The sequence below is a fragment of the Erpetoichthys calabaricus genome, chromosome 5, assembly GCF_900747795.2.
Source record: "Erpetoichthys calabaricus chromosome 5, fErpCal1.3, whole genome shotgun sequence".
In the NCBI taxonomy this organism is placed as follows: domain Eukaryota; kingdom Metazoa; phylum Chordata; class Cladistia; order Polypteriformes; family Polypteridae; genus Erpetoichthys; species Erpetoichthys calabaricus.
This window is the reverse complement of record NC_041398.2, coordinates 80,830,408-80,851,601: the sequence shown is the minus strand read 5'-3', so window position 1 is coordinate 80,851,601 and position 21,194 is coordinate 80,830,408. Positions and strand designations below refer to the sequence as shown.

Here is a 21,194-nt window from a genome sequence, read left to right as displayed (position 1 = left end):
ACCTAAATACATTTTTATTTATCTCAAAATAACTTCCTGTACTTTTTAATATGTCTGAAAAACATTTTGAAACATTTCAAATTTACCTGTGTGATTTTTAAGTGAAATTTATTTTAAGATATGTCAAAATCATTTCCTGTAGATTTCCTGTTGTTTCAAACACTTCCTGTGCATTTTCAGATATCTTAAGATAGACAGGAAATTACAGTATTTTAAGATGAAATTTGTTTTAAATATCTTAAATGTATACCAACATAAAGATATCTGCATTTTAAAGTGCCTTAATTCAATTTTGAGATACACTACATGGCTAAAAGACTGTGGACACCCCTCTGAATTATTAAGTTAAGGTGTTACACTTTTAATAGGTGTAAAGATTCAAGCAAATACCCATACAATCTCCATCGACTAACACTGGTGGTAGAATGGGTCATACTAAAGAGCTCAGTGACTTTAAACATGGCATTGTCATAGGATGCCACCGTTTCCACATGTCACTACATGAAATATCTGCCCTGGTCAACTGTAAATGTTGTTATTTTGAAGGATCTAGAAGAAACAACAACTCATCTATGAAGAAGTAGACCAGCAAACTCACAGAGCAGGGCTGCCGAGTGCTGAAGCATGTAAAAATCACCTATTTACCGTTGCATCACCCACAGAAGAGTTCCAAACTTCCACTGGAAGTAACATCAGCACAATAACTGTGCATTGGGAGTTCCATAAAATGATTTCCATGGCCAAGCAGCTGAACAGAAGTATAAGATCACTAAGCACAATGCCAAGCGTCAGCTGGAGTGGTGTAAAGCGCACCATCATTGGACTCTGGAACATTAGAAATGTGTTCTCTGGAGTGATGAATCACTTTCACTATCAGGTCATGTGATGGACGAATTTGGGTTTGGCAGATGGCAGGAGAAAAATACCTTCTGAAAAGTATAGTGCCTATTATAAAGTTTGTTGGAGGAGGGATGACTGTCTGGGACTGTTTTTCAAGGTTTGGGCTAGGCCCCATGTTTCCAGTGAAGAGACCTTTTTTTGTCCCAGCATGACTGTACCCTGAGTACAAAGCCAGGTCCATAAAGACATGGTTTGGAGAGTTTTGTGTGGAAGAACTCAAATGTTCTGCACAGAGTTATTGCTACCCACCCAGTCCACACTACTTTTGATGTCTGTACCCTCTTGAGTCAAGGATTTATTCTTCTTGGGTCTGACTGAGTTCCAGAATTGCCATAGCTCCTGACTGAGTCATTAACTGTGAATGCTGTCATGTCTGACTTGTCTTCTTAGTTCAAGGTGGACAGTTCATAGTGCTTGAATTATGAAGAAAAACAGTCAAAGCAGGAGTTAAACAATAACCCTTTGATTCTCTTTTGTTTTGTGCTGCAATTCCACTCTCATTCAAGCCTCAACAACACCTCTTACAGAAGCACAACATACTGCTTTTTATATTACAGTAGATAAAAGCAGCACACAACATTGCCTGAGTGAATAATGTTAAGCTGTGGTCATTTTTGTCTGCTAGTCTGACTTCAGTCTGTTTGGATGTTTCACTTGCTCTGAGCCAGTAGTTTGTACTGGTGTGCCAACTGTAGCACACAAGGAAAAACACTGGGACCACTAGGGTCATAATTATGGGTTCTAATGTAGTCTATCTTGTCTATATGGTCCTAGAGGGCAACTATGCCTAATTTGGTCCACATTGGTTAAAGGGTGTAGGACTTCAACATCTTCTCTGAAACAGCACGTGGCACTGGTGTATACACTATAGCACATAGGAAAACAAAAACCTGCTGGGTCTCCCAAGGTCAAAATTTTGGGTTCCAAAGTTGTCTGTCTTTTCTATAGGGTCCTAGAGAGAAACTATGCCACGTTTGGGCTAGACTGATCAAATGGAGTAGGATTGCATAATGAACAGACAGGCTGACAGACTTTGTATTATTTATATACAGTCATATGAAAAAGTTTGGGAACCCCACTTAATTATTGTTTTTTTGTTTTTGTTTGTCATTGGCTGAACTTTCAAAGTAGCAACTTCCTTTTAATATATGACATGCCTTATGGAAACAGTAGTATTTCAGCAGTGACATTAAGTGTATTGGATTAACAGAAAATATGCAATATGCATCATAACTAAATTAGACAGGTGCATAAATTTGGGCATCCCAACAGAGATATTACATCAATACTTAGTTGAGCCTCCTTTTGCAAATATAACAGCCTCTAGATGCCTCCTATAGCCTTTGATGAGTGTCTGGATTCTGGATGGAGGTATTTTTGAACATTTTTCCTACCAAAATCTCTCCAGTTCAGTTTAATTTGATGGCTGCCGAGCATGGACAGCCTGCTTCAAATCATCCCATAGATTTTCAATGATATTCAAGTCAGGGGACTGTGACGGCCATTCCAGAACATTGTACTTCTCCCTCTGCATGAATGCCTTTGTAGATTTTGAACTGTGATTTGGGTCATTGTCTTGTTGGAATATCCAACCCCTGTGTAACTTCAACTTTGTGACTGATGCTTGAACATTATCCTGAAGAATTAGTTGATGTTGGGTTGAATTCATCAGACCCTCAACTTTAACAAGGGCCCCAGTCCCTGAACTAGCCACACAGCCCCACAGCATGATGGACCTCCACCAAATTTGACAGTAGGTAGCAGGTGTTTTCTTGGAATGCGGTGTTCTTCTTCCACCATGCAAAGCGCTTTTTGTTATGACCAAATAACTCAATTTTTGTCTCATCAGTCCAAAGCACTTTGATCCAAAATGAATCTGGCTTGTCTAAATGAGCATTTACATACAAGCAACTCTGTTTGTGGTGTGAGTGCAGAAAGGGCTTCTTTCTCATCACCCTGCCATACAGATGTTCTTTGTGCAAATTGCACTGAATTGTAGAACGATGTACAGATACGCCATCTGCAGCAAGATGTTCTTGCAGGTCTTTGGAGGTGATCTGTGGGTTGTCTGTAACCATTCTCACAATCCTGCACATATGCCGCTCCTGTATTTTTCTTGGCCTGCCAGATTTGGGTTTAACAGCAACTGTGCCTGTGGCCTTCCATTTCCTGATTACATTCCTTACAGTTGAAACTGATGGTTTAAACCTCTGAGATAGCTTTTTTTAGTCTTCCCCTAAACCATGATACTGAACAATCTTTGTTTTCAGATCTTTTGAGAGTTGCTTTGAGAATCTCAAGCTGTCACTCTTCAGATGAGAGTCAAAGGGAAACACAACTTGCAATTGACCACCTTAAATACCTTTTCTCATGATTGGACACATCTGTTTATGAAGTTCAAGGTTTAACGAGCTAATCCAACCAATTTGGTGTTGCAAGTAATCAGTATTGAGCAGTTACATGCATTCAAATCAGTAAAATTACAAGGGTACCCAAATTTTTGCACAGCCAGTTTTTCACATTTGATTTAATTTCCTACAACTAAATATTGCTTCACTAAAAATCTTTGTTCAGAAAACACCCCAGTACTTAGATGTTCCTAGGAAATGAAAGACATACCACTGTTATCTTTTTTGTTGAAAGTAGAGTAAATTATTATGCAGGCTTGAGAGGGGTTCCCAAACTTTATATGTATATATAAAGTATATATATATATATATTGTGAGACACAGGTCCAAACACCACCAGCACTTTATCAAAATACACGTTTATTGATGCACAAAAGTCCCACACAGCACACAGTACTCCCGCACCAAACACCTCTAACACAGGCTTTCTTTCCAATGTCTTCAGACTACCTTTCCTCTCTTCACGGGAGCTTCGTCCTGCTCCCGCTCCCGACTCTAGCTCCCAGACTGTAGGAAGGCGGCCCCTTTTATGTTCACCCAGACGTGCTCCAGGTGCTCGTTGATGACCTTCTGGTGGCACTTCCTGGTGTGGCGGAAGTGCTGCATGAGCACACGGAAGCACTCCAGGTGTCCCTGGAAGGTTCTTCCTCCACCTGCCCAATGCTCGGGGTGCCCCCTGGCGGCGGCCATGGGACCCAATGGGTTTGAGCCTCCTGGCTCCGTCCCCGTGGTCCCTTCTTTATACAGGGCGGTTGCCCCCTCTGGCCTGGGGAATGAATAACTGGCCTCCCGGTCCTTCCAGGCGTCTCAGCTTGGTATGCCCCCCAGCCTCCTGCCACAATATATATAGAGATTACAAGTTGTAGAGAATTCAAGTTGCAGTACCCTAATATGGGAGGTCACCGCATCTTTTATAGTCAGGAGAATTCACCAGAGGCTGTTCTTCATGAGACAGTAGAAGAGGTTGAAGTCCATTGTTGAAAGTATCCCTTAGGATGGTAAGTAACTAAACTGAGAAGTGTCTTTAAAATTTAAGATTGTTTCTCACCATTCACACCCTGACCATTATCTGTTTAATGTTGTCCTCATATTGACTGTGCAGTGTTTCTTGGTACCTGGCACATGCTAATTTCAGGAAAAAAGCCATGCGTAACTTCTAAGGCCTGCTCTGAACACCTTGGTCTTGAATTCTTATACAAGTTTTTTGAAATCAGGCATCCTGGCCTATTTATTTAATAAAACATTAGACAATCTTTTTATTACATGCATTGATGTCAGAAGCAATCTCTCAGGCAGATTACAAGACTGAATGAATCCCTGTCCTTGATGTGTTATGGTTTGTTGAAATTTATATTATCACTGGGGTGTAATCTACCAGAAATTGCTATATTCTCCACATTATCAGTTTCTAGGCATTTCAAGGCCCTTGGTTTTCCAATCTCCCCTCCAGGTTGTATCCTTCTATACACACATCCACTGCTTTCCTGCAATAAGAAGTCAGGCTTGTGGATTCTGAATTTTTCAACCTATTTTAAGTGACCTCTCCTTGTACTCCTTGGTTGATCAGTCAAATGAAGTGAAATAAACTGTGACGCTCTGCCATTTCACGTTAAAGTTTGATGCTGAGTACTACTATTTTGCTTAATTTCACACCAGAAAAATGCATCTTTCCCAAATATTGTTTTATCAGAAAAACTTTCCAATGAGTAAAAATAAATGATGCTGTAGCCACAGTTAGGAAAAATAATCTTTACAATTTAGTTCACTATACTCCAAATTTATATTAATTAACCCTTTACAGTCAGACCTCAACAGATCCATGTACAGTATCTACAGTTTTGGATTCCCAGAATATGGAGCATGAAACCTTGCAATATGGCTTTATAAGATGTTTTAACCCCATGGAATTACAGCAGCATTACTTTTCAGATGCTGAAGTGTATCAGTGTAAAAATCCAAAGGAGTAAGCTGGAGAGTCATTCCAGGAATAATCAGATTCACAGGATAGTTTGCACAGACAGTATAATTTCACATTTAGAATTACAAAAGGATATTTAAAAGAAGTGTAAAATCATCTTGCGCTCAGACGTTGCTATTTAGCATCAACTTTGTTAGCTGTATGTTCACCCAATGTTACTTATAGGTTCAATGTAATATTAACCAGTTAAAATCATCATGGCACTTCAAATGTTTAATCATCCATAATATAAATAGATTTCTATGTATGTTTTTCCTATAAAAATATTATTATAATAAAGCAAAAACGTAAGATTAAATGCAATATGTAAAGTCCAGATCTGCTAACATTTGAAAATGCTTCCTATTTGCAAAACTGCCTGTACCTTTGGATAATACTTTGGATGACACGTTGTTAAGAGTCAAAGCATGTAATTACTTGTGGTATGACCGTCAGTTAGGGAGTACCATATCTAAATGAGATAACAATGCCTGAAATGCCTTTAGGCCTGGGTGCTGACTGTACTATAGTTCTGTTACTTAGAGATAATAAGGTGTGAAAAACACAAATGGCAGGAAAGTATATGTTAGACCAACAAAAAATATTAAGTGGGCCACATTTTTTTTCAAAAAGCTGTTAAGATAGTAACAACAAAATGGCTAGATGCACTTAAGAATTATTATCAAGAGCACCTGTCAAAAACAGTTTACCTCAGTAATAATCATATATGCCCTTCAGGGTGAAAATCTGCACCAAGAATAATGAAATGAAGACCAGAGATATGAAAAAATGGGTTTTTATTCAAAATAAAGCACACAAGAGAAGTATATATAAAAGAGGAGACTACAAACTAACATTACTAGCATAACCCCAGAGTGGATTAAATTGATTTGATGACAGATTACATGAAAGATATAATAACTTACAGGCAGGAAAGTATTTGGTTGTAAATTTTAAAACTGCAAAGTAGAAGGATTATTTTATTTTTAAGACACTGGTCTTATGAATTATAGAAAAGTGCATAAGCACAGCTACTAAGGCCTATATACATTTTACAAGAGATATTTGTTTCAGGGTGTCACAGTGACACTATTGCTTTCAAACTCTGAGACCTTGATTCCTGTCTTGGTCTTTGCCTTTGTAAAAATGGTACTATATATTGTCCCTATATTTGTGTGGGACTTCACTGGGTACTCCATTTTCTTCTCACATGTTAAATATGTACATTTTAAGTTAGTATGAAGATGTGTGTTTGTGCTCTGTAAGGCTGTAATGGACCACCATTCCATTCTGGATTGCTTCTTGCCTGACACCTGAAACAACCAGCATTGGCTCTGGGTTTCTGGGACTCTGTAAAGAGTAAGAAAAGAGAATCAAAAGAAGATGATGGTCAATTTTTGGTTCATGTATGTCTAGAATCAAAGCAACCCCCAAAACTTTAAAACCTATTTTAATTTGCTTCATTCAAATTCAAACATTTACGAACAGTTAACATGTTAGATATGGTATCAAATGCAAAGTTATATTTGGTTCTTTTATAAAATAAACAAGTACAAGGCTGAGTATCAGTTCACAGTTTTTACTGCTAAGAACATTCTGAAACTTCCTTCCAATCTGTAAGTTGCGTTAGAGGAGTATTACTTTAGTTTATCAGGTTGGTTACTTATTTTCCTGCTCTGGACTGATGGCCAGTTATTGGCTTGGCATGCTGTTGATATGGCTATAGTGTGCGATGGCAAAAAACCTACTATATGTTAATTGAAAAGGAGTAAACAAGCATATGACAAATCCGTGAGTAATGGACAGTTGTTAACTGTACTATGAAGAATTATCTTTGCAGATTTTGGCTAATGGACTAAGAGCAGTGTGGAAACAGCAAGTTCGAATATTTGGTGTTTGCAAACCATTTGGGTCATTAGATCTTTTATCTCTTTTATATGAAAAATGGTGTTAGCTTTAGAACACATTTATGAATACCAAATTGTTTAGGATATATTTTCCAGTTTCCTGGTGACATATTGGCAATTTGGAGACAAAAACATTTAACTGATTATGGTGATATATGCTGAATCTGACAGGTTATGGTGTCTGCATGTGAATATTAAGAAATGGCATTCTGGCTCATACCGTGGAAATTCATCCATTTTCTGAAACCTTTTATTCCAATTCAGTACTGAGATATGTCAGCATATTGCATACAAGGCAGATACCAGTCCTGAATAGGAAACCAATTCACTGCAAACATAGTGAAACACACACTTGAACATGACTAATAAGCATGACATTATGATGTGAGAGAAAACCTGGAGGAAAACCCAACACAGTCCTGACACATTCTGCACAAAAATTGACTGGTTTCATAATTAAACTCAATCCCACAGTCTTTTTTAGGACAAAAGTTCTTATCACTGCACAATTGGGTTGCCTCGAATTGTAATATGACCAACTTTATTTCATATAGTGCATTTCTTAAAGTGCTTTTTGACTACAGTATTACATAAGCTCATTATAATTGATTATACTTTTTTAGAACATGCTCATGGTCACATGGTGGAGACTTTATTCCTCCACACATGTATCTCAATATCCTCATTTCTATAACATCCAGTTTCCTTTCATGCACCTTTTTAGCTACCCAAGTTTATGATTCATACAAAAATGACTAATGTGCTAATTAGTAAAGAATGGCTTAAATAAGTAGAACAGCGGGAAAAGCAGAAAATCTATATCATGATTAGTAAATCATAATCATGTTGAAAATCCTAAAAGCAAGATTAAAAATACCACATTTTTCTCATGTAACATTTATAAATTCTTTGTGTTCCAATAAAAATTTTGCAAAAATGTTTTGTAATTTTTGGATTGACACCAAAATATAAAAATACGGTTTGCTTAAGTCATGTCCCATTAGAGACATACTTGTTTTTTTGTAAAAATAAGCTTTATTTACACATTACAAAATACAATACGATTTTACCATATAACAAAAACAGTCATTTTCCATTTTGATCTCTTGCCCTCCAATACACTTGACCAAATATCCATACTACTTACATATGTTTTGCTTTAAAATCAATTCCTATTTAAGCCTTATTCCCCATTCCCCAATATCCACAAGCCCATCTTTCTCTCCTTAGCAGCTGTGAAACCACACTTCTCAATATCTCTCTTTATTTTCCCTTCAAGCTGGTTTTCCACATTTCTTTTACTCATTACACATCTCTGGTCACAAACTTCCTTATCAGAATACATCTGGCTTCCCATATGTATTTCTTTACTAGTCTAATAACAACCCTTATCAAAAAGGACCCCATTGAACTTTTGCCATTTTCAGCTAGTCCCTCCCCTTTCAGAATTAACCCATGGTCATTTAGAATTGACTTTAAAATACTACTTATGGTTTACAAAGTCTTAAATAATCTCGCTCCATCTTATATTTCGAAATTTCTTACACTCCAAATCGTAACTTTAGATCTTCAAATGAGTGTTTACTTAGAATTCTAAGAGCTAAACTTAAAAGAAGTGGTGAGGCGGCCTTCTGCTGTTATGCACCTAAAATCTGGAATAGCTTGCCAAAAGGAATTCGCCAAGTTAATACAGTGGAGCACTTTAAAACACTGCTGAAAACACATTACTTTAACATGGCTTTCTCGTAGCTTCATTTTAATTTAATCCTGATGCTCTGTATATTCAATTAATTATCAGTATTATTCAAGGTGACTCTAAAATCCGTACTAAACCCTACTTTCTCTTCTGTTCTTTTTCCAGTTTTCTGTGGTGGTGATCTGTGCCACCACCACCTAATCAAAGCACCGTAATGTCCCTACATTGATGGATTAAAGGCCAGAAGTCCCCATGACCATCATCATCAAATTCTTCCATATGAACCCTGAATACAATGAGGACTGATTGAGGTCATTTATGTTAGGTAGAATGCCTAGAGGGGGCTGGGCGGTCTCATGGCTTGGAACCCCTGCAGATTTTATTTTTTTTCTCCAGCTGTCTGGAGTTTTTTTTTTTTCTGTCCTCCCTGGCCATCGGACCTTACTTTTATTCTATGTTAATTAGTGTTCCCTAATTTTAATTCTTATTTATTTTGTCTTTTTCTCTTTCTTCATCATGTAAAGCATTTTCAGCTACATTATTTGTATGAAAATCCATCCATCCATCCATTTTCCAACCCGCTGAATCCGAACAGGGTCACGGGGGTCTGCTGGAGCCAATCCCAGCCAACACAGGGCACAAGGCAGGAAACAATCCTGGGCAGGGTGCCAACCCACCGCAGGACACACACAAACACACCCACACACCAAGCACACACTAGGGCCAATTTAGAATCGCCAATCCACCAAACCAGCATGTCTTTGGACTGTGGGAGGAAACCGGAGCCCCCGGAGGAAACCCACGCAGACACGGGGAGAACATGCAAACTCCACGCAGGGAGGACCCGGGAATCGAACCCAGGTCCCCAGATCTCCCAACTGCGAGGCAGCAGCGCTACCCACTGCGCCACCGTGCCGCCCTATTTGTATGAAAATGTGCTATATAAATAAATGTTGTTGTTGATACAACAAATTAAGTGAATCTGTTACTGTTATCAAAAATCCTTTCACATTTGCTCACACTTCTTCACACTTCTTGTGTCCACCTGCACTCCCAAAACACATGTCTGTTTCCACCTGGGTGCAGTCTGTTCTTGGACATATCCTTGTCTGTGTCAAATCATGCCTATACAATATATCTTCTCTCTCACAAATACTCTTCCCCAGACCATCATCCAGTTTAAATCCTTTAAAGTATTTTCTAGCCCTTTTGGCTGTACTAATGTCCCTATCCCTACTTCAAACTTTAGGAAAACTTACAATATCATGAGGCCCGCAGGACTGAACATGAGACCCACTAGCCCAGAAGAAAGGAGCTAGCTCAAAGTGGGCACAAGATGAGTGAGTTCTACATGGTATTAAAAAATTGAGATGTTTCTAAGGTCTCGATTTAACCAGAACAGTCCCAATTTCAGGCTCTGTATCCTAGTGTCCTGAGAAATAACTGGAAAATGACAGTATGTCCCAGTTTTAATATGTTCCCCATTTGAAAAAGTTTATGCAGCAAACATAGCTCGGCCGACACAAACACCAAATCAGGCAGAAGAAAAGCAACAACCTCTATGCTTTGTTCAGATGTCAAGCACAATTGGTCATTTACACTCTTAGGGTGTTTGGATGTTGGCTTTAGGTGTTTACATCTACCAGGAAAAAAATGTGAACACAAAGATGCTAACCTATGCTGTGAATCTCACAAATTAACCATGCTGAAAAGGAAATATTTTTTTAATCAGGAGCTGCAGCAAGTGCTCTCTTTTCCTGAACCAGAACCTAATGATACGACTATTGTGTACTCATCGCAAAAGCATTTTTTTCAATCACGCACAAAAGTCAGAAAAACTGTCCACCTCCTACCCATAAAAGCTATTAAGGAGCATCCATTTTTCAGGAAAATATTCTACCACACCAGTCCTTAAATGAAGTTAACAAATAAACCTGATGTTTACAAAAGGACATAACTTAATGCATACAATAGTGCATTAACATTCAATATGGACCTTTGAAAACAAACAAAATACAGTGTTTGTTAAAGAATCGGCAGTAAATGTTGATGCACTATTAAATGCACCGAGTTTGTTCATTCACGTTTGTGCACTATGCTCATGCAGTTAGTTTATAAATATGTAACGTATTAACTGCACCGAGATGCACAAAGAAATGTAACAAATGCTTAATTAAATTAAATTTAAATATGTGGTGATTTGATGCAGAAGTATATGTGTTTATATGTGAAATTTGCTTGTCCCCAGCCCTGATCCTTCTCTGTTGATAAAAGACAAAGCAGACAATAAATAAATGAAGGTGGTAATTATCCGAGGGCATGAGTTAACACACATACACAAAAGGTTTGGCACTTTAAAAATACAATTCAACTAAAACAACTACACACGGGTTATAGACGAAAAACGTGTACTGAAAATATATGATGGGTAAAGGCGATTTGTTTAGCTAGACTGCGTATTTCACGCATTACTAGGGTGTCATATTTGCGATGCAGCAGGCTGTGACTGTAAATACAGCTTCACAACGTAAATGAATACATTTCAACGAAATCACGCCGATTTAAAATAATATTCTACAACAACACCACTTAAAGTGGATGCATTCCGTGTCGTTTATGTTCGGAATTTTATATTAATTTCATAACCTATAAAATACTACTTTTAAATTAGAATTTTAATCATAGTGAACAATTAATGTAAAAGGAGACGACTCACACTTCACCTACACCTACAACACACATTAAGATATACTAACCAATATCTATGCTTTCACATCTGGGACGCTATTGGCACAAACCTTCAAGCCAGTCATTGGCCACTAGTCGTCACGTGGTCGCGAGGGTCGGTTCCCATCAATTTATCTGTTCTCGGATGGTGTGCCTGTGTATGTTTTCTTAATCGAATGTCGCATGATCGTTACGAGCATTGTATTTTGAAGCAAAAGGGCTCATCATGGTGTTAAGTCGTCTTTTTCTTAGGTCTCTGACCACTAACAAATGTGAGTACGATGCCAGTTTCTTGCTTATTTTTTCCTTCTTAAGTCTTAATTACGCTTGTTCTTTTAAATTTCTACCGAGTATTGGTTTTATGTTTTACTAATGGGCCCCAGTCTGACCTTAACGAAGATGATATGCTCGATGTGGCAGCAATAACGTGTTGATTGAAAACAAATTGTAAGTATGCCCATTTAAGCAGTTCACACATTGGCTTGTAGCACCAAAGCGAAAAAAAATTCAGTTTAGTGTTCAAAATTAAACTGGTTTTAAGGCGACCTTGGCAATATTGATGTCACGGAGCCCACTTCTTAAAGTGACATGTACGGGAATAACTGTTCATACGAAGATGTTATTTTATTATTGTGTTTATAATCATAAAACAGCAACGCTATGCATTTTTTCTACTTCTTAGCAGAACAGTTGAGTTGAGCAATCCTTATTTGCTTTATTGTAGGTGGAAGTTGGTGCCATTAAGCCATTCTAAGAATGCCATTAAGCCATCTATAAATGACCTAAATAGTATAAAATGTTTTCCCTTTTAAGGAATGGTATTTTTCTAATACACAGTTTGTGTTGTAGTTTTGACACGTTCAGCTTTTACTGCGAGGAAGCCTGACTACAGTACCCCTAACTGGTTTCGAGTAGGGCTGACCTTTGGAAGCAGTGCAGCCATTTGGATTCTGGTGAGTTGCTTTTGCAGAATACAAGGCTTGAAAATACATACATTATATAAGTGGCCACAATGGTTTGGCGGCCAGAATAGGGTCCTTAGTCTTTTTGGGGTTCAAGGTAAGGTTTTGCTCCGACCCCATTAACTGCTCACCTTACACCAGAGGTGCAAGACCATTGATACCCTAACATAAATAAAAATAAACGGATTAAACGCAGAACCTTTTTTTTTTTAAATATTCAAATAAACTCTGAACTGGATTCAGTAATTTATATTTGAAACTGTACTTGACATATACTACAATAAAATGCTATAAATAGAAAAAGATTTCTCTACAGAAATAAAAACATTTGCAACACAACAGTCGTGTTTAATAATAACCAGTAGTAAAACAAACCAATCCAGGAAGGTAATAAAAGAATGAATATATTCTCATTTAACTACAAAAAATGGTTGATGCCTGTTTGTTTAACATAGAGACAAAAACAAAACTGTGTTATAACTATGAGTGAAAAAGAAATTAATATTAAAGATAAAAACCAATTATTACATATCTATGCAACATGTAAAAAGAGTGGAAGATGAGAAAGTGTAAACAAACCAAAGTACGTAAAGAATATTGAAGCTGTAGTCAAGTGCCCTAAAATAATGTAAGGTTCAAAATATCCCATGTGTTGTTATATGAAGTCCAAGTATAAGTAGATATGCTTTGGGCAAGTCACAAAGCTGGAGCAATAATGAGCTCAGGGTCTTCCATGTTAAATCAACCAATTTTCCAGAAATCTCAAAGAATTCTGAAAAAGTACCAAGTACATGTACCCATGTTATCTAGGAGACACCCTGTAAAATTATTTTGATGCAAGATTAATACTTTCCAAGATACAGCCAAGTTTGCAAGGGGAGGAGCACGCACTGATACAGCGCATTGCCGCACCCACCACATGACAAATCCACTTGGGATCCCAAATTATGGCCTGAGTGTAGCCATGCAATAGGTGACACCTCAGCACCACACTAGTTCAGATGGAATGGAACAGTGTGAGGTTTTTTATGGTGGCTGGAGTGCCAATTCTGCCACCAACCCCCAGGTTTTTCCGTGCAGGTTGGAGGGCCTACTTGCAGGGCTGGATGCAGATTAACGTCATACACAGGATGGAGCAATTGCAGGTTAAACAGGTGTCAAATTGAACAGTGCTTTTATTTTTTCACCCATTTCAAAAGTCCATATTTCAAGAACACGGCCACCTAGCAGGCTCAGATTTTGCATATTTTTACCTTTACAGGTATACAGTAGTATGTAACAAAATCAAAATGTTTTGTCCAGATGACACCACATGATAACAGCAGACCTTCAAAAATGGGAAGAAATTTGTGTCTTTGGCTGTGCCATGTTTAGGCTTTCAGAAAGCATACGTCTAACTGATACAGCCAGATTAATATTTTTCCTTGTTTAGATACCCACACAGGAATTTTCTGAAGGATTTAAACAAACCGACTGCATCAGGGTTTGATCAGCACTCAGATGTTAAAAAATAATTTTGGGTCTAATTTTCAGGCATGTTTAATGTGCTGTGGTAGCATCCAGACATTTTTAAAATCATTTTTCTTATATCCTGCACGGTCCCTTCTTTCTCAAAAAAGAAATCTTACTTTTCTTATTTTCCATTCTAAACAATGGTTACATTCACCATTTGTCAAGTTCTTCATCACTAACTTGGGTATAGGATTAATGGGGGGGGAAAAGTAAATCGCGAAAGGCACGTTGGGCACAACACATGAACAATAGCTGCTTGATTTATCAATAACTACAACAGTAGTTATAATGAAATGTTAACATCTTGATATTACAGCAGCAGGAATGTGACTCATTTAATTTCTGTTTCAATCAAAGTTCAGAGTGTAGGGCACATTTATCTTTGAGGTCAAGATGGTACTGTCTCCCACTGACTGTTGGAGGTGCACCAAGCAGTGCAATGACACACTGTAATGGTCTCTAGGTGGTTAATAGAAGGACTGTGCAGGGTAGTTTGGATGTATGAAACCTATCAGGATGTCTGATTCTGCCTTATTCTTGTCACAAATCATACCAATCAAATACCAATCAAACTTTATTTTTCATCATGCACCCAACATAGCCTTCAATAGGACACTGGTCTAATGTGAGGGATGTGTGTGATCATGAGAGGGCAAGATCTCGGCTGCTGCTTCAGTGGTGAATATTCGGGCAGTCCATTGACTGTCTTCACCTGACTGACTTTGACTTTGAGTTTGCCATCTTCTAGATGTAACAGTGGTACTGTTGAGCACTATGTACTCATTTGACCATGGAGAATCACATTCGCTGTTCAGCAACATACGATAGAACGTCATTTGGTATGAAAAAAAAGTTTGACATTTTTGATAACTTACTGATTGAAAACTCAATGATTACCATTATTGACACATGGCGCATTCAGCCTATGCTTAGGATTGAAAATAAACATGAAAGATTTGCATAAGAAAAGCAAGGTTTGTGTTTTGAGAAAGGAAAATGTAGAATAAATGAAAAGTATTTTTAAAAAATCTCTGCATGTTTGCACATTCCATTTAAGAGTGCTCCGGAAATGAAATCCAAGAAGTCTGCTGTTCAAACCCTGATGAAGTTACTTTACAGTTTATTGCTTTTTCAGATCCATAGCTAAGCCAAAAACTCAAGTTTTGTTCAATTTCAAGATGCTGCTCTGACCACACAGGGTCATCTGGACCAAATGTTTTAATTTCTTCACATACTGTACTAATTAGTGCACCAGCGTACAAAGTCTGAGCTTGCTTGGTGGTTTAATTCTTGAGCTATGTGAAATTTTGATGAAAAATGAGGCTGGGTACAATTGACGCCCCTCTCCCCTTGGTAAACTGGCTGTATCTTGGAAAGTATTAATCGTGTTTCAGAAAATTTTTACGGAGTGTCTCCTAACTAACACCTTATATTTTTTCCAGAATTTTTTTGAGTCTGAAGTGCGTCGGCCATTGGTTGATTTGACATGGAATGACAATGCAAATCATATATGTATAATCAATATGGAATATATCTTATCAGTGTTGATTATGCACACACTTCATTTTATTTTTTTTTTAACCATATAGGTAAGCTAACACCACTCCCTAAATAAGGTAGCTAATTTCGAGTTCTAAATATTTGAAAGTACATGAACAGAATGGTAAGTGTAACTACACGCACTTGTCTAAAGAACAAAAATTAAATTAACAATATTTTATATAACAATAATTAACAGAAATGACCATCAAAATGAATACAAAGTAGAAAAATGCAAAACAATTTTCAACCCCCATCCAAGAGAAATGAAGAGAAACACGGGCAAAAAAGCCAAATAAGAAACTAACTTTTTAAAATATGATTAATAACATGAGTCCTTCACAGACTCACCATTTAACAGTAGTAATTTTAAATTATGGGTGGAAGAAAAATACCAAATTAAAAAGCAAAGCCTGAGTGAAACAAATAATACAAGTAAACAAATTGTTTACCTTGTAAGGTAGAATAGATGGAACAATAACCCAATTCAAAGGACAAGATGACCTGAAAAAATTAAAAACTATAAATGGATGAAAATGATATAGTCTGTAAACGTAGTTGCAGCAGACGCTATGGGGATAGAGGGAGGACATTAGGCCTGGCAATTAATGTCTTCCATGATAAGCCAAATATGCATAAAATCTCTCAAAAAACGGATAGCCAGATAACTAAAATAAACAAGTAAAACTTTCATGGTTGCAAAAATTGGCTATATTATTTGTAAATATAAATTTAAGACGGCAGTAGGAATGATCTGAGTTTTAAAAATTGCCTGAGACCTAAATTCCCTTTGATTTGATTGCTAGCTAGCTAGCTAGTGCATTATTTACCATTTGCTTATGGTTTTGGCATCAAATTTTGAAGATTATATGGTTGTAGTGTTTTTAGAACTTTTAATCCTGCAGCATTCTATTACCTAGCCTTTGGAGTCTAGCTTAATTATCTTATCCATCCATTTTCCAACCCGCTGAATCCGAACACAGGGTCACGGGGGTCTGCTGGAGCCAATCCCAGCCAACACAGGGCGCAAGGCAGGGACCCGGGCAGGGTGCCAACCCACCGCAGGCTTAATTATCTTACCGTTTCATAATTACATACCATGACTTGTGTTCTAAAGTGTTCCAGTTCAGGTGCAGCTGACGTAACCAGTTTATATAGTGTGAGCCAAAATGAAGTACCACGTTTCTCAAGGTCATTGCACAAGGTAGAAGCAGCTGAGTGGGTTGGGATGGGTGTCCTTTTGATAGGCGATCCCTTGTAGCTTTCAGTTGGGAACATGCCTTGGTCCTTTGCGCACCATGCTTTCGCTGTTGAAGCGTTCTTCAAAAACAGTAAATCCATCATCACTATGCAATGCACCTTCTGAACGCACTTCAGCATTCCTCCTAAAGGTGACATTCCAAATCAGAAAGTTATTCTTCAGTGGGTGGCTAAATTTATACAGAAGGGCACAACACTGAACAGGAAATCTCCAGGCTGTCCTCAGACTGTACAAATGCCTGAAAATATCCAAGCTGTAAGGGCATCAATTTTATAGACTCCTAAACGTTCAGCGCACAAACATGCTTCTGACTTAGGCATTTCCAACATGTCTTTGAGGAAGAGTTTGCATGAGGACCTTAATGTCCATCCATACAAAATGATGGTAGTGCAGGAACTTGCTGAGAGAGACTTGGAGAGCCGTAGAGAGTTGTGCGCGAACATTCTGCAAAACGTTCGAGATACCATCATCCTGTGTAGCGATGAGGCACATTTCTATTTGAATGGTTGCGTAAATACGCAAAAGTTTCGCTATTGGGCTAAAACCAAACCTCATGAACTTCATCAGAGACACCTGCACAATAAACGTGTTACAGTTTGGCATTGTAGGTCTTTGCTTTTTGAGGATGGTGGAGCAACAGCCACCGTCACTTCAGAATGTTACATTGTAATGCTAGGGAACTTTTTGCTGCCCCAAGTAGAAGAAATGGATGTGGTGGATGCCTGGTTTCAACAGGATGGAGCAACAGGTCATATGGCACAGAGATCCATGCAAGTTTTGCAGGAGATATTGACCTCCCTGCGCAGTGATGTCGGGTGGCCTTCACATTTGCCTGATTTCGCTCTGTGTGATTTCTTTTTGTGGGGTTCTCTCAAGTCGAAGGTATACACACCAACCTCAAAACCTTGAAGCCCTCAAGAATGCTATTCACCATGAAATCGACACTATTCCACTTGAAATAGCTGAACAAGTCATGCGAGCATTAAAAAAATCGTCTCAAAGAGTGTATCGCTAATGATGGTCACCACCTTGAAAACATCATTTTTAAAACGCAGTGAAAAGAATCTATTTTGTATACCCTTTCTTGTGTCGTAATGAATTTTTTTTTTCTTTTTGTATCGTTCTGTATTTGTAGTATAAATGTTTGAAATAGGTTACTACAGGGTGAACCAAAAAGAAGTACCACAACAGCAAAAGGTACTTTAATCCAAAACACAGTATGGAAACCTAGTTAGCGGAACCAATCAGACACTCCATTATGCAACCAGACTAGCTGTCCCCCACCCTGTAGCCTCACAATAAGTTTTGGCAGAATGTCAACTACACTCAACTATGTAGCCTAAACATTTCAAATAAAAAATGTGTGTCCAGGTGCCCCCCTTGAATGGGGGACTCTAGCTGAGAAGCCTAAAACCATGAATTGAATAACTTTCTTTGATGAGAAATGAAAGTAAATGAAATTGGAAATGGCAACTGTGGACCCTTTATATTTTTCAACCCCACATACTCATTTCTTACCTAAACACCATATACACCTATAAATATGAAATTATATATTTAATCATATAGTGGGGTCAGTATTTATGCCAACATTCTGGTTTTGAAATTGTCTTTAGGATCCCTTTTGCCTTATCAAACATGAGCATAATTTCATGTTAATTAAGATATGCAGTGCATTTTTACAATTTAAATACAAATTTACACACTGACCTTTTTTATACAAAATCTTTGTTTATTTTACTTGGCACATATTTTTTTAAAGAATACTTAGTAATTTATCACTCAGTTGTACACCTCCAGAAAATATACCTCCTGAAGTACTTTCAATCTCTTCAATTTCAAGATGAACTAACAGTAACCCCTATCTAGCTAGTCACTGCAGTTTATCTATCCAAAATGCATTTCTGATTTACATGGTGAGACAGGGAAAACAAAACACTTTTAGCAACATCCTTCTCCTCATGTCAAAAAAGACAAATCTTTCTTTACTTTGTTTCTAACTTTCATTTACAACATTATGGATAATTCCAGCATAAATTACTTCAAAATTCAAATGAAAAATGATGCAAGTGTATTTGATTATTTTTAAGAACTAATTCATTAATTTTCTTCATTGGGATGGATGGTTATAACTTTTCATTTTAATCTTCACAGCTTATTAAGCAACACAGTAATGATGTTGAAGAATATAAAAGGAGGAATAACTTGTCATGAAGAATAAGAAATGAACATGCCATGTGTATGTATACAAAACCTGTATGTTTTACTTTGTTCATTCTGGTCAGTTTCAACAGGGATGCAGCCAGTTCCGCAAATACTGAGAAACCAGGTATGATAGTGAGCCATTTAAAGAAGGAGATACACAAATATCAGTCCTAGTGAACTTGAAAAATTTGTTGTAGTAGAAAATGACATTCTTTCCATAACTAGATACTTCTAAGAGTACATTTCCTTTGAGGATAAGATTTTTCAAGTAGTATATTTTTTATTTAATCACAGTGAACCTTAAAGATTGCATATAGTGCCAGATAAAAGACCAATAAAGAAAGCTCTCAACACCCATCCAGCCATACATTTAGAGTTGTTTAAGGTTCAAGAATGTCTGAACTGAAATCCCCACTGAATGTGACTCCGATCCTTTGCAGAACACACTGGAACACAGTCCCACACTCGCCTGTACAGGGCCAGAATGGAGTCAACAATCAACTTACATTGTACACGACAGGAGAACGTGTAGACTTCACAACAAGAGTGAATGGATGAGGATTCAAATCCCATCTTTTGGAACTGTAATTCACCTATGCTATTCACTGTACTATAAATCTTCTCGGCATTTTAGTCCAGTTTATTACAGTAGTAGGCCGCAGGATTGCCATGGAAGAGTTCCAGAGCTTGGGGACAAACTTTCTCTTTTTTTAAAATGGAGGTGGAGACGGTTGGATTAACAAAGTACTGCACTGTCCTAAATGGCTTGCAGTTGTTGTGGCTTTTCATAACTGAAATGAAGAGAGAGAAAAAGTAAAAACTAAGTTAACACTTCTTGTACCAAATGTTATTGATATAAGTTAAATGGCATCAGACAAAAAAAATAGTGTAAACCAACATTTCAAAGAAAGGAAACAGTTTATTTTATGAGGTACAGGCAATATCAAAGGATAAGTTATAGAAAAAGACTTATGATGACCTTGGGGATTAATGGCATTTTACTTTGAAAACTTCATTTTTCTGGAATTGCTTTATGGTTGTTTTTAGTTCTTAGCCCTCACTCCAACACTTCTGAGGTTTCTTGGAGAATCTTCCTCCTATAGAATCACTAGTCATGCCCTTTTTGGCTTGAGATGTGGAGTTTTGGAAAACAACAAAGAATTAAAATTTTTTTTTTTTTTTTTATGGAAATAAAATCTTTTGAAATCTTTGTCACTGGGTGGCCCTACTGGTTAGTTGTACTACTTTGGGTGGTTTGGAGTGGGCTATTTTAAAATGGTCCTACCGAAAATCATCAAGGGATGACGCATTCACATCCTGACTGATGTAAGTGCTTGTCATCTTTCTTAAATGTAGGCTTTCAAAGCCATATGGTAAGCATATGCCAAGAAAGGTGCAACTATCAGTAAAACATTTTGTCACTTATTTTGATAAACTATTAATGAGCTCAAATAAGTGGCAAATATGTACAGTAATACTTAAGAAAAAACCTGTTTTGCACAAAGACCAGATCCCTTTTATAAGGATTTCTTTTCCATTACATGAATTAAATTTCTTTCGTTAGTGACCCGTTAATGCATTGCCAAATGCTATAGACATAAATGGTAAAGCATGTTTCACTTTTACCACTCCATTGAAGTTCTTTTTTTGTGCTCATATATTAAATATGATAGTCGAATTTCTTCCATACTATGGAGACATAGCACAATATGAAATGCTATAGGGCTTTCAGCATAGTTTTATCATTTATTATTAGTTGCTACATAATTATACTTAGATCCTGTAATGGCATGATCTCTTATTAAATATTTTTTGTTTTAGGAAATGTACAGTGGGAGAAAAATATTTCTTTAAAATCAGTTGTGCATTTTAAGTGCTACATTTACTAGACTTGGATACTGGGTTGGTCACTCCTGTGTTGCTTATTTCCTAGGTAATCTGACCAGATACAGCATTGAAGTGAAAGTATACAGTATACAATATGTCTTTGGAAGGATGCCTGAAGATTAAGAGCTTTCATGTACATTATTTTAAAGATCTAGATTGTATGAAATCTTTTGCTTATAAACTGAAATAAACCTATTTATGTGAACCTTAATGTTTTTTTGGTATTTTAACAA

At 37.3% G+C, this 21,194-nt stretch overlaps 1 protein-coding gene across 1 annotated transcript; it reads left to right on the top strand.

Moving 5' to 3' along the window:
- The first annotated feature begins 11,724 nt into the window (after positions 1-11,724).
- Positions 11,725-21,166, top strand: ndufc1 (NADH:ubiquinone oxidoreductase subunit C1). The gene is made up of 4 exons (XM_028801694.2): positions 11,725-11,867; positions 12,445-12,548; positions 19,024-19,108; positions 21,008-21,166. The coding sequence occupies exons 1-3, from the start codon at positions 11,822-11,824 to the stop codon at positions 19,081-19,083; spliced, it is 210 nt and encodes a 69-aa protein (XP_028657527.1). The 5' UTR covers positions 11,725-11,821; the 3' UTR covers positions 19,084-19,108; positions 21,008-21,166.
- The last annotated feature ends 28 nt before the right edge of the window (positions 21,167-21,194 follow it).

Excerpts from the sequence above, each read along its gene's own strand:
- ndufc1 (XM_028801694.2), top strand. The coding sequence starts at position 11,822 with ATGGTGTTAAGTCGTCTTTTTCTTAGGTCTCTGACCACTAACAAAT. Across the intron at positions 11,868-12,444 it reads GTCTCTGACCACTAACAAAT|TTTTGACACGTTCAGCTTTT; the intron begins GTGAGTACGATG and ends TTTGTGTTGTAG. Across the intron at positions 12,549-19,023 it reads GTGCAGCCATTTGGATTCTG|CTTATTAAGCAACACAGTAA; the intron begins GTGAGTTGCTTT and ends TAATCTTCACAG.